The sequence below is a fragment of the Ranitomeya imitator genome, chromosome 2 (assembly GCF_032444005.1).
Source record: "Ranitomeya imitator isolate aRanImi1 chromosome 2, aRanImi1.pri, whole genome shotgun sequence".
NCBI lineage: Eukaryota > Metazoa > Chordata > Amphibia > Anura > Dendrobatidae > Ranitomeya > Ranitomeya imitator.
This window is the reverse complement of record NC_091283.1, coordinates 104,198,080-104,210,636: the sequence shown is the minus strand read 5'-3', so window position 1 is coordinate 104,210,636 and position 12,557 is coordinate 104,198,080. Positions and strand designations below refer to the sequence as shown.

The window sequence follows — 12,557 nt, the reverse complement described above, 5'->3', positions numbered from 1 at the left end:
ATGCTAAATCAGTGTGCCCATGCACAGTTTATTAACAATCAAAATGCCATTATCTGCAGTTCATTTGAAAAATACATTGATCTTCCTGTTGTGTGTGAAACCAGGCTAAGTTCAGACACCTGTTTTCACAGATAGGACACATACCCATTGTAACCTAGAGTTGTTCACATATCTGTTTTTATCCAAGTCATGGATCAAATTCACCCATAGAAGTCTACAATTCTCTGAAAAAAAAAAAAAAAAAAAATCACTGACAGTAGACATTGCCATCCGAGTGCAGTTTCTTTTTAACATATGAGAAAATCACTGATGAAATTCAGATTGTAAAAACTGACACTAGGACCAAACACTGATGAAAATCTGATCCAAAACATTGATGAATATCCATTTTTTATGGACCATCCCCCCATCCCCCCTCACATACCCCAGTACAGGCAGCAGCCCACCCCTTCATCCTCCCTCACACACCCCAGCACAGGCAGCAGCCCACCCCTCCATCCTCCCTCACACACCCCAGCACAGGCAGCAGCCCACCCCTCCATCCTCCCTCACACACCCCAGCACAGGCAGCAGCCCACCCCTCCATCCTCCCTCACACACCCCAGCACAGGCAGCAGCCCACCCCTCCATCCTCCCTCACACACCCCAGCACAGGCAGCAGCCCACCCCGCCATCCTACCTCACACACCCCAGCACAGGCAGCAGCCCACCCCGCCATCCTCCCTCACACACCCCAGCACAGGCTGCAGACCAACCCTCCATCCTCCCTCACACACCCCAGCACAGGCAGCAGCCCACCCCTCCATCCTCCCTCACACACCCCAGCACAGGCAGCAGCCCACCCCTCCATCCTCCCTCACACACCCCAGTACAGGCTGCAGCCCACCCCTCCATCCTCCCTCACACACCCCAGCACAGGCAGCAGCCCACCCCTCCATCCTCCCTCACACACCCCAGCACAGGCAGCAGCCCACCCCTCCATCCTCCCTACAACACCCCAGCACAGGCAGCAGCCCACCCCTCCATCCTCCCTACAACACCCCAGCACAGGCTGCAGCCCACCCCTCCATCCTCCCTCACACACCCCAGCACAGGCTGCAGCCCACCCCTCCATCCTCCCTCACACACCCCAGCACAGGCAGCAGCCCACCCCTCCATCCTCCCTCACACACCCCAGCACAGGCTGCAGCCCACCCCTCCATCCTCCCTCACACACCCCAGCACAGGCTGCAGCCCACCCCTCCATCCTCCCTCACACACCCCAGCACAGGCAGCAGCCCACCCCTCCATCCTCCCTCACACACCCCAGCACAGGCTGCAGCCCACCCCTCCATCCTCTCTCACACACCCCAGCACAGGCTGCAGCCCACCCCTCCATCCTCCCTCCCACACCCCAGCACAGGCCGCAGCCCACCCCTCCATCCTCCCTCACACACCCCAGCACAGGCTGCAGCCCACCCCGCCATCCTACCTCACACACCCCAGCACAGGCTGCAGCCCACCCCTCCCTCACACACCCCAGCACAGGCTGCAGACCACCCTTCCATCCTACCTCACACACCCCAGCACAGGCTGCAGCCCACCCCTTCATCCTCCCTCACACCCCAGCACAGGCTGCAGACCAACCCTCCATCCTCCCTCACACACCCCAGCACAGGCAGCAGCCCACCCCTCCATCCTCCCTCACACACCCCAGCACAGGCTGCAGCCCACCCCTCCATCCTCCCTCCCACACCCCAGCACAGGCCGCAGCCCACACCTCCATCCTCCCTCACACACCCCAGCACAGGCTGCAGCCCACCCCGCCATCCTACCTCACACACCAGCCCACCCCTCCCTCACACACCCCAGCACAGGCTGCAGACCACCCTTCCATCCTCGCTCACACACCCCAGCACAGGCTGCAGCCCACCCCTCCATCCTCCCTCACACACCCCAGCACAGGCCGCAGCCCACCCCTCCATCCTCCCTCACACACCCCAGCACAGGCAGCAGCCCACCCCTCCATCCTCCCTCACACACCCCAGCACAGGCTGCAGCCCACCCCTCCATCCTCCCTCACACACCCCAGCACAGGCAGCAGCCCACCCCTCCATCCTCCCTCACACACCCCAGCACAGGCAGCAGCCCACCCCTCCATCCTCCCTCACACACCCCAGCACAGGCAGCAGCCCACCCCTCCATCCTCCCTCACACACCTCAGCACAGGCTGCAGACCACCCTTCCATCCTCGCTCACACACCCCAGCACAGGCTGCAGCCCACCCCTTCATCCTCCCTCACACCCCAGCACAGGCAGCAGCCCACCCCTCCATCCTCCCTCACACACCCCAGCACAGGCTGCAGACCACCCCTCCATCCTCCCTCACACACCCCAGCACAGGCTGCAGCCCACCCCTCCATCCTCCCTCACACACCCCAGCACAGGCTGCAGACCACCCCTCCATCCTCCCTCACACCCCAGCACAGGCAGCAGCCCACCCCTCCATCCTCCCTCCCACACCCCAGCACAGGCCGCAGCCCACCCCTCCATCCTCCCTCACACACCCCAGCACAGGCAGCAGCCCACCCCTCCATCCTCCCTCACACACCCCAGCACAGGCTGCAGCCCACCCCTCCATCCTCCCTCACACACCCCAGCACAGGCAGCAGCCCACCCCTCCATCCTCCCTCACACACCCCAGCACAGGCAGCAGCCCACCCCTCCATCCTCCCTCACACACCCCAGCACAGGCAGCAGCCCACCCCTCCATCCTCCCTCACACACCTCAGCACAGGCTGCAGACCACCCTTCCATCCTCGCTCACACACCCCAGCACAGCCTGCAGCCCACCCCTTCATCCTCCCTGACACCCCAGCACAGGCTGCAGACCAACCCTCCATCCTCCCTCACACACCCCAGCACAGGCAGCAGCCCACCCCTCCATCCTCCCTCACACACCCCAGCACAGGCAGCAGCCCACCCCTCCATCACACACCCCAGCACAGGCTGCAGCCCACCCCTCCATCCTCCCTCACACACCCCAGCACAGGCTGCAGCCCACCCCTCCATCCTCCCTCACACACCCCAGCACAGGCTGCAGCCCACCCCTCCATCCTCCCTCACACACCCCAGCACAGGCAGCAGCCCACCCCACCATCCTCCCTCACACACCCCAGCACAGGCAGCAGCCCACCCCTCCATCCTCCCTCACACACCCCAGCACAGGCTGCAGCCCACCCCTCCATCCTCCCTCACACACCCCAGCACAGGCAGCAGCCCACCCCTCCATCCTCCCTCACACACCCCAGCACAGGCTGCGGACCACCCCTCCATCCTCCCTCACACACCCCAGCACAGGCTGCGGACCACCCCTCCATCCTCCCTCACACACCCCAGCACAGGCAGCAGCCCACCCCTCCATCCTCCCTCACACACCCCAGCACAGGCTGCAGCCCACCCCTCCATCCTCCCTCCCACACCCCAGCACAGGCTGCAGCCCACCCCTCCATCCTCCCTCACACACCCCAGCACAGGCTGCAGCCCACCCCTCCATCCTCCCTCACACACCCCAGCACAGGCTGCAGACCACCCCTCCATCTTCCCTCACACACCCCAGCACAGGCAGCAGCCCCCCATCCATCCTCCCTCACACACCCCAGCACAGGCTGCAGCCCCCATCCATCCTCCCTCACACACCCCAGCACAGGCTGCAGCCCCCATCCATCCTCCCTCACACACCCCAGCACAGGCTGCAGCCCACCCCTCCATCCTCCCTCACACACCCCAGCACAGGCTGCAGCCCACCCCTCCATCCTCCCTCACACACCCCAGCACAGGCTGCAGCCCACCCCTCCATCCTCCCTCACACACCCCAGCACAGGCAGCAGCCCACCCCTCCATCCTCCCTCACACACCCCAGTACAGGCTGCAGCCCACCCCTCCATCCTCCCTCACACACCCCAGCACAGGCTGCAGCCCACCCCTCCATCCTCCCTCACACACCCCAGCACAGGCTGCAGCCCACCCCTCCATCCTCCCTCACACACCCCAGCACAGGCTGCAGCCCACCCCTCCATCCTCCCTCACACACCCCAGCACAGGCTGCAGACCACCCCTCCATCTTCCCTCACACACCCCAGCACAGGCAGCAGCCCCCCATCCATCCTCCCTCACACACCCCAGCACAGGCTGCAGCCCCCATCCATCCTCCCTCACACACCCCAGCACAGGCTGCAGCCCCCATCCATCCTCCCTCACACACCCCAGCACAGGCTGCAGCCCACCCCTCCATCCTCCCTCCCACACCCCAGCACAGGCTGCAGCCCACCCCTCCATCCTCCCTCACACACCCCAGCACAGGCTGCAGCCCACCCCTCCATCCTCCCTCACACACCCCAGCACAGGCAGCAGCCCACCCCTCCATCCTCCCTCACACACCCCAGTACAGGCTGCAGCCCACCCCTCCATCCTCCCTCACACACCCCAGCACAGGCTGCAGCCCACCCCTCCATCCTCCCTCACACACCCCAGCACAGGCTGCAGCCCACCCCTCCATCCTCCCTGCACCTCTTCTTCACATTCGCACTAGTCAAATCTTAATGACATTTCAATGAAAAGCGGACCAGTCCACTGACGACAAATAGGGGTCCATGTTTCCTAAGTCTATCTCCCCACCCCCTAATGTAACCCCTAGCACCATACCCGGGAGTGTGTCCTTTCTACAGTAATACGTTATCTTCTGGCTGCCATCTCTTGCGTTACACCGGCTTCTATCATAGAAAGGCACAGGCTGTGTGATGGCGCCCCCCCCTCCTGGAGAGAATGGTCGCGCCCAGATTGTAACAGTTTCTCTTTGTAGGTTTCCTGTGCAGTTTCTTTGAGGGATTGACCATGGCGGCTACGGAGATAGCGCGGCAGATGGTGAGTGGCGCGGGGGCTGCGGGCGGGGGTCGCACATACGGGCGTATATGTGTGAGGAGGGCGCAGATACCCGGTATGGCGGATCCGCTGCACCAGCCCGGCTGCCTGGCAGGGCGTTGGCAATGTCCCGGCTGCATGGCACAGGCGGAGGATGGCAGGTGCCCGGCTGCTCCTGTGCGCTGCCCGGCTGCTCCTGTGCGCTGCCCGGCTGCTCCTGTGCGCTGCCCGGCTGCTCCTGTGCGCTGCCCGGCTGCTCCTGTGCGCTGCCCGGCTGCTCCTGTGCGCTGCCCGGCTGCTCCTGTGCGCTGCCCGGCTGCTCCTGTGCGCTGCCCGGCTGCTCCTGTGCGCTGCCCGGCTGCTCCTGTGCGCTGCCCGGCTGCTCCTGTGCGCTGCCCGGCTGCTCCTGTGCGCTGCCCGGCTGCTCCTGTGCGCTGCCAGCCTCCATCATGTCCCCTCAGGCTGCACCGCCGCCATCCGCGCACCTGTGCGGGGCTCCCGCGCTCAGCCCTCCTTCCCCTACTGAGGGAGTCTTTCCTTCCATTCATCCTGTATGTATTTTGCTTGTGCACATATGTAGTGTGTATATCCACCTGCTGATAGCTTACTGTCTTAAAGGAGCCATCCCATGAAATCCCTGAGACTGCCCCTTTAAGACGCATGATGATGGGGTCCCACCGATCACTAGGACTTGTGTATGTATCCGTCAGTCGTATACAGCTGCAGGATGGATGGATGGCCAACGGGTCAGTGCAAATCCTCCAGGGCATGATCGCCTCTGTCGCCTGTATTATGGGGACCCCACTGATCACTGGATCTCCCACTCTATAGACTGCTGATAGTTTGGGGGAAAAATCCATCCGGATCTGTTATCATCAATAAGGCAACATGGTGGCTCAGTGGTTCGCACTGTAGCTTTAAAAAGCCGCCAAGGAGAACGTCAGCGATGAGATTATATAAGGTATAAGATCCACGTTCAGCTAAGACTGATTGGGGGACGATGTAAGTTCCCTATGGGGACAGCGATGATGGCGCTGTATGAGCAATGCATAATAATAATAATAATAATGGCTGGTTATCGCTGGAACCACTTCTTAGCGTTTACGTTGAATGACAAATTGCTTAGTGTAAATGGGCAGTAACGATGATGAGTATTTTTTTTTAGTAATTACATGAAGGATTGGGAAGACGTCAGAAATGTTCTTGTCCCACAACGTCTCAGATTTAGCCAGCTCTTAAATTTACCTTTACAGCGAAGTTCTGTTCTCACTAAATGACCGCGATCTGTACATATTCACCAATTTGGCGGAGGGTTAAAAGCCGGTTTACGAAGGAAGACGGCGCAAGATGATGCATACTGAAGAAGTGAAATAGGTCTGTAATAGATCGTTCACTCTGCATAGGCTGCCACTGTACTCAGCAGCACGAGTCTGGTGTACACAGGATAATGCGTTGCCGAGTACAATGATTTTTTTTTTAAGCAAGCTTAAAGGTACCTTCACACTGAGCAACTTTCCAACGAGAACGACCGTGATCCGTCACGTTGCAGCGTCCTGGATAGCGATCTGGTTGTGTTTGACATGCAGCAGCGATCAGGATCCCGCTGTGACATCGCTGGTCGGAGCTAGAAGTCCGGAACTTTATTTGGTCGTCAGGTCGGCGTGTATCGTCGTGTTTGACATCAAAAGCAACGATGCCAGCAAAGTTTTTTCATGGAGCGAACAACCAGCGAGAACGATAAGTACGTCACTGGATCGCTCCTGCATTGTTCTGGAGCTGCCGTGTTTGACGTCTCCTAGCGACCTAAACAGTGACGCTGCAGCAATCGCCATCGTTGTCTATATCGCTGCAGCGTCGCTTAATGTGACGGTACCCTAAAGGACGCTTCATCCAACCAACAAGAGTTCTACTCATTAAATGGGTTATCAGCAATCTGTTTACACTGCAGGATTATTGTGAAACAAGTGGGATTTTTTTGTTTTGTTTTTATAGGAGGTCTTGTTCACTGTAGTCTTTCAGTGTAAATCACCTTTTAAGCCTCCCATACACAACAGCTGCCAATATCAATGGGTCTGGCTGAAAGTCTAAAGGTACCTTCACACTGAGCAACTTTCCAACGAGAACGACAACGATCCGTGACGTTGCAGCGTCCTGGATAGCGATCTCGTTGTGTTTGACACGCAGCAGCGATCAGGATCCCGCTGTGACATCGCTGGTCGGAGCTAGAAGTCCGGAACTTTAGTTGGTCGTCAGGTCGGCGTGTATCGTCATGTTTGACAGCAAAAGCAACAATGTCTGCAATGTTTTTTCATGGAGCAACAACCAGCGAGAGCGATAAGTACGTTACTGGATCGCTCCTGCATCGTTCAGCTGTTGCCGTGTTTGACGTCTCCTAGCGACCTAAACAGCGACGCTGCGGCGATCGGCTCGTTGTCTATATCGCTGCAGCGTCGCTTAGTGTAACTGTACCTTTATGTGCATGTATGCGAGCCCCAGAAAATTGATTGTTGTGGGAAATATCGTTCTGGTATGGCTGATTTTGGACCATTGATCGTATTGACTAGCGGAGATGAACCGTTGCCACATATCTGTGGACAGCTCCTTCATAATGAGCTTGGCCAAAAGCGCTACTACGTTTGGGAGAGCCATGCAAGTGATCTGAACAGTTGCTCGACTGACAGTCATCTAATGTGTATGCCAATCCTTTATACCAGTGTTCCCCCAACTCCAGTCCTCAAGAGCCACCAACAGGTCATGTTTTCAGGATTTCCTTAGTATTGTCCAGGTGATAATTGCAGTACCTGCACAGGCAATACTTCCATCATGTATGATACTAAGGAAATCCTGAAATCCCGATCTCTTGGTGGCTCATGAGGACCGGAGTTGGGGAACATTGCACTAGACAGAGTTAAGATGATTACATTTGTCCCGTCTCTGCCCTCAGCTGAGTGGTAATGCTGCATTGAGTGGACATCCTGAGTGATCTGAGGCTGACTGGTTGAAATGGAAAAACTACCTAGCTATCCCATTGAAAAGGCTGTTATTGGGCATAGTATCCGTTGAAATCAGTCTGCCATTTTCATAAAGCCTAAATACTATTTCAGGAAATAGATTTAGCTGGTTGAGGTCCACGATCCAGGACTCTCGTATACAGGGGAGATTGGTTGTGAAGAGTGCTCTACGCTAAGTCAACCAAGAGTTGGGAAGTTGGGCAAGAGTCTAAGGTGCACCAAATGTATCACCACAGAATGGGCTACACTGATGCATTTGGCACATCTAGTCATTCTATTCTTTCTACATCTACGCCGACCTTTCCAAACCGGGTGTTGCTCACCGTTTTATTACTGCTTTGAGCATGAGATGATCCCATACATCCAAGGATGGGGTTTTACCATGTCCTGTGATATTGGGACAGGCTTCCCTGTTGTCACAAGACAGGATCTGGTCCCATGGTTGGCACTTGCCCTTCTGTTTTATTCTCCATAGGAGACAGTGCTGATGTACTGACTGGCTTGGTACTTTATCCTCCAGCAGTATTACCGTATGTCTTGTTAAGAAAGCTGGCAGAGGTTGGAGCAAAGGAACTGTGTAATGGAAATTGGCCATGATGAATGTGGCCGACAGCTATGCTCTGTGCTTCTGGTCTTGTGTTACGGAAATCTAATTTTCTGTCTTTTACATACATGGTATAATAAGTACATAGTGGTGGACACATTTTGCTAGGTTCTCAAGATTTTAATTATCCAATTATCTAGAAACGTTTCACATTTGCAGCCATTGAAAAATGAAATAAAGTGGCAAAAGCAGCTGTCCCAGCCCTATTCATCCGAGTGGCGCGTACTTTGTATTCTCGGGATATACTGTGGTGGTGAATATCATGTTTTGGCTGTTGCACTGCAGCAGCGACCTTGCTGTCCTTTCCAATTAGTTCACGGAGGAGGACTGCAGTAAATAGTTGTATTGCCTGTGGGTAGAATATGGATTTTGCAAAGCATTGGATCTGACATGCGGAAATGGCTGGTGCTACATCTTATTGCCATACATTACATGTTTAATATAAGCTGCCCAGTGCTAGATTTTATGTTGTGTTTGCTATAATTTAATGAATTAAATTAGAGAAGGGATGTTATGAATGAGAATTTGGTCTCGCTGGAAAAACAAATATGGATTGATTGCTGTGATCCTACACTTCGTACCAATGTTCAGTGTTTTTGCCTCAACAAGACTAAAATAACTGCATTGTAATTGGATTTAGTTAGCAGTTCCCCAGATGACATGCAAGTGCAGCCTGCAGCTCTCCATTCTAATAATAATAATCTTTTTTATATATCACTAACATATTCTGCAGCGCTTTACAGTTTTGCACACATTATCATCGCTGTCCCTGATGGGGCTCACAATCTAACAATCTATATTCCCTATCAGTATGTCTTTGGAATGTGGGAGGAAACTGGAGGAAACCCACGCAAACACGGGGAGAACATACAAACTCCTTGCAATGTTGTTCTTGGTGGGATTTGAACCCAGGACTCCAGCGCTGCAAGGCTGCTGTGCTAACCACTGAGCCACCGTGCTGCCCATATCACAAAGTACGGTAGTGAAATGTTTGCTGTTTTTTTTTTTTTTTTTCAGAAGTGTTGCTCATTATGGCTCAACTACAACTGTTAGGAGGTTTTACATATGACAATACAACACTATTTCCCCTGAGGATAGAGAGCAGGGCATCACCAATCACTCTCCAGATGTCCAATATACTATAATGGAGAGGGACTATTTCTCCAGCACTCATCCCTGTTCTCGAAATCAGTGTGGATCCCTACTGACAGAGATCTGACTTTGACATGTCTGTTCTATTAAACATTTGTCATGAAACACCAGTTCTGGAGCAGCTTTTCTTGCCACACTACATAGTACAGTTCCTCTATAATTCCTCAGAGAAATGTAATAAATTTACAGTACACCATTAAAGGGAATCTGTCACCCCATTTTTCGCCTATAAGCTGCGGCCACTGCCATCATGGACTTATCTACAGCATTCTGTAATGTTGTAGATAAGTCTCTGATGTAACCTGAAAGATAAGAAAAACAAGTTAGATTATACTCACCCAGGGGCGGTCCGGTCCAGTCCGATGGGCGTCGCGGTCCGGGTCCGGCGCCTCCCATCTTCTTACGATGACATCCTCTTCTTTGCTTCCTGTCGCGGCTCTTGCGTAGGCGGACTTTGTCTGACCTGTTGAGGGCAGAGCAAAGTACTGCAGTGCGGAGGTGGTGTGACATGTCAGAGAGGATTATATTTGTCTTATTTTAATCGCAAGTGTGAGCGAGCCCAAAGCCCTTAATTCATTAAAAGACTGGCATTGTTGTACACTAGATTTCTGACATAAACACGACGAATCGGGACATAAAAGTGCACATTTTATAGGCACTACATTCCCTACAAGGTAGTGTACCGAGCTGATACTGTCAGCTTTATAAGCCCAGACTGAACCACAGAACATAGTGTGAAACTGGCCTTGTTGTTAAAGGGACCCTGTCACTAGTTTTTAGTGTCTGCACAGGTACCACTTTAATCACCGCCTCTGCTACATTCTTCAAACTTCTATATTATCTCCTGCCTCCCCCTGCTTATGCCATAATACCTTTTGAGTTGTTCCTGCGTCATTGCTGTGGGCATGCACAGTTATGCTTTACTAGATGGTGGCCCGATTCTAACGCATCGGGTATTCTAGAATATGCATGTCCATGTAGTATATTGCCCAGCCCACATAGTATACAGCACAGAGACATGTAGCATATTGCCCAGCCACTTATGTCACAGGTTAAAAAATAAACATATATTCACCTTCCGAGGGAGCCCTTGTAGTCATGTCGCCCTTGTGCGGTGCACTCGGCAGCTTCCTGTCCCAGGTTTGGTAGCGCAGGACCTGTGATTAGGTCACTGTCACATGACCGTGATGTCATGGCAGGTCCTTGTCGCATACCATCTTTGCCAACGGAACCTGCCACTTGCATGGAGCGGTTACCGGAGCGTCGCGAGGAGCGGGAAAGGCGACGGAAGGTGAGCATATAATGATTTTTTTTAAAATTATTATTATTTTCAACATTAGATCCTTTTACTATTGATGCTGCATAGGCAGCATCAATAGTAAAAAGTTGGGGACACACAGGGTTAATAGTGGCGGTAACGGAGGGAGTTACCCGCGGCATAATGCCGTCCGTTACCGCTTGCATTAACCCTGTGTGAGCAGTGACTGCCGGGAGTATGGAGCGGGCGCCGGGCACTGACTACAGGGGAGTAGGGAAGGACTAATCGGACTGTGCCTGTCGCTGATTGGTCGCGGCAGCCATGGCAGGCAGCTGGCGAGACCAATCAGCGACTTGGATTCCATGACAGACAGTCGGCGACCAATGAATATCCGTGACAGACAGAAAGACAGACAGAAGGACGGAAGTGACCCTTAGATAATTATATAGTAGACTAGATAGTGGCCCGATTCTAACGCATCGGCTATTCTAGAATATGTATGTCCACGTAGTATATTGCCCAGCCACATAGTATATAGCAGAGCCACGTAGTTTATTGCCCAGTCACGTAGTATATTGCCTAGCGACGTAGTATATTGCCCAGTCACATAGTATATTGGCCAGCACAGAGCCACGTAGTATAGAGACTTAAAAAAAATAAAATAAACATATACTCACCTATAGCCCGTTGAAGTCCTGCTATACTCACCCTCCGCCGCCTTTCCCGCTCCTCACCACGCTCCCTGGATCGCTCCATTGCAAGCGGCAGCTTGCGGTCCCAGGGCTGGTGTGAGCAGGACCTATGATGACGTCGCGGCCACATGACCGTGACGTCGCGGCCACATGACCGTGACGTCGCGGCCACATGACCGTGACGTCGCGGCCACATGACCGTGACGTCGCGGCCACATGACCGTGACGTCGCGGTCACATGACCGTGACGTCGCGGTCACATGACCGTGACGTCGCGGTCACATGACCGTGACGTCGCGGTCACATGACCGTGACGTCGCGGTCACATGACCGTGACGTCGCGGTCACATGACCGTGACGTCGCGGTCACATGACCGTGACATCACGGCAGGTCCTTGTCGCACACCAGCCCTGGGACGGGACCGGAAGCTGCCGCTTGCAATGGAGCTGTCCCGGGAGCGTGGCGAGGAGCGAGAAAGGCGGCGGAGGGTGAGTATAGCAGGTTTTTTGTTTTTTTTAATTATTTTTAACATGACATAGTTTTACTATCGATGCTGACTAGGCAGCATCAATAGTAAATAGTTGGGGACACACAGGGTTAAAGGGAACCTGTCACCCCGTTTTTTTCAGTATGAGATGAAAAAAATACCCTTAAATAGGGCCTGAGCTGTGCTTTACAATAGGGTATTTTTTGTCCTCTGATTCCCCACCTATGCTGCCGAAATACCTTACAAAAGTCGCGCAAATGCCGAATGCACTGCGCAGCTGTAGAAAAAGGGGAAGCAGAGCAATCCATCTGCGCACCGATAACCAGGGGAATCGCGCAAATCGCACTCTTTTTCTACGGCTGCACAGTGCATTCGGCACTTGCGCATGCGAGAAGCACTACGCCACCAACGGGAAGATAAGCAAGATGTGGGGGAGAAACAGCGCTGTGACCA

General features: G+C 54.3%; 1 protein-coding gene across 4 annotated transcripts in view; it reads left to right on the top strand.

Moving 5' to 3' along the window:
• The first annotated feature begins 4,810 nt into the window (after window positions 1-4,810).
• SEPTIN6 (septin 6) overlaps window positions 4,811-12,557 on the top strand; it is a 111,265-nt gene continuing 103,518 nt past the window's right edge. For all 4 annotated transcript variants that reach the window (XM_069747101.1, XM_069747098.1, XM_069747100.1 and 1 more), the window contains exon 1: window positions 4,811-4,902. In XM_069747101.1, the coding sequence (XP_069603202.1) occupies window positions 4,873-4,902 (30 nt within the window). In that variant the 5' untranslated portion in view covers window positions 4,811-4,872. The remainder of the gene's footprint in view (window positions 4,903-12,557) is intronic.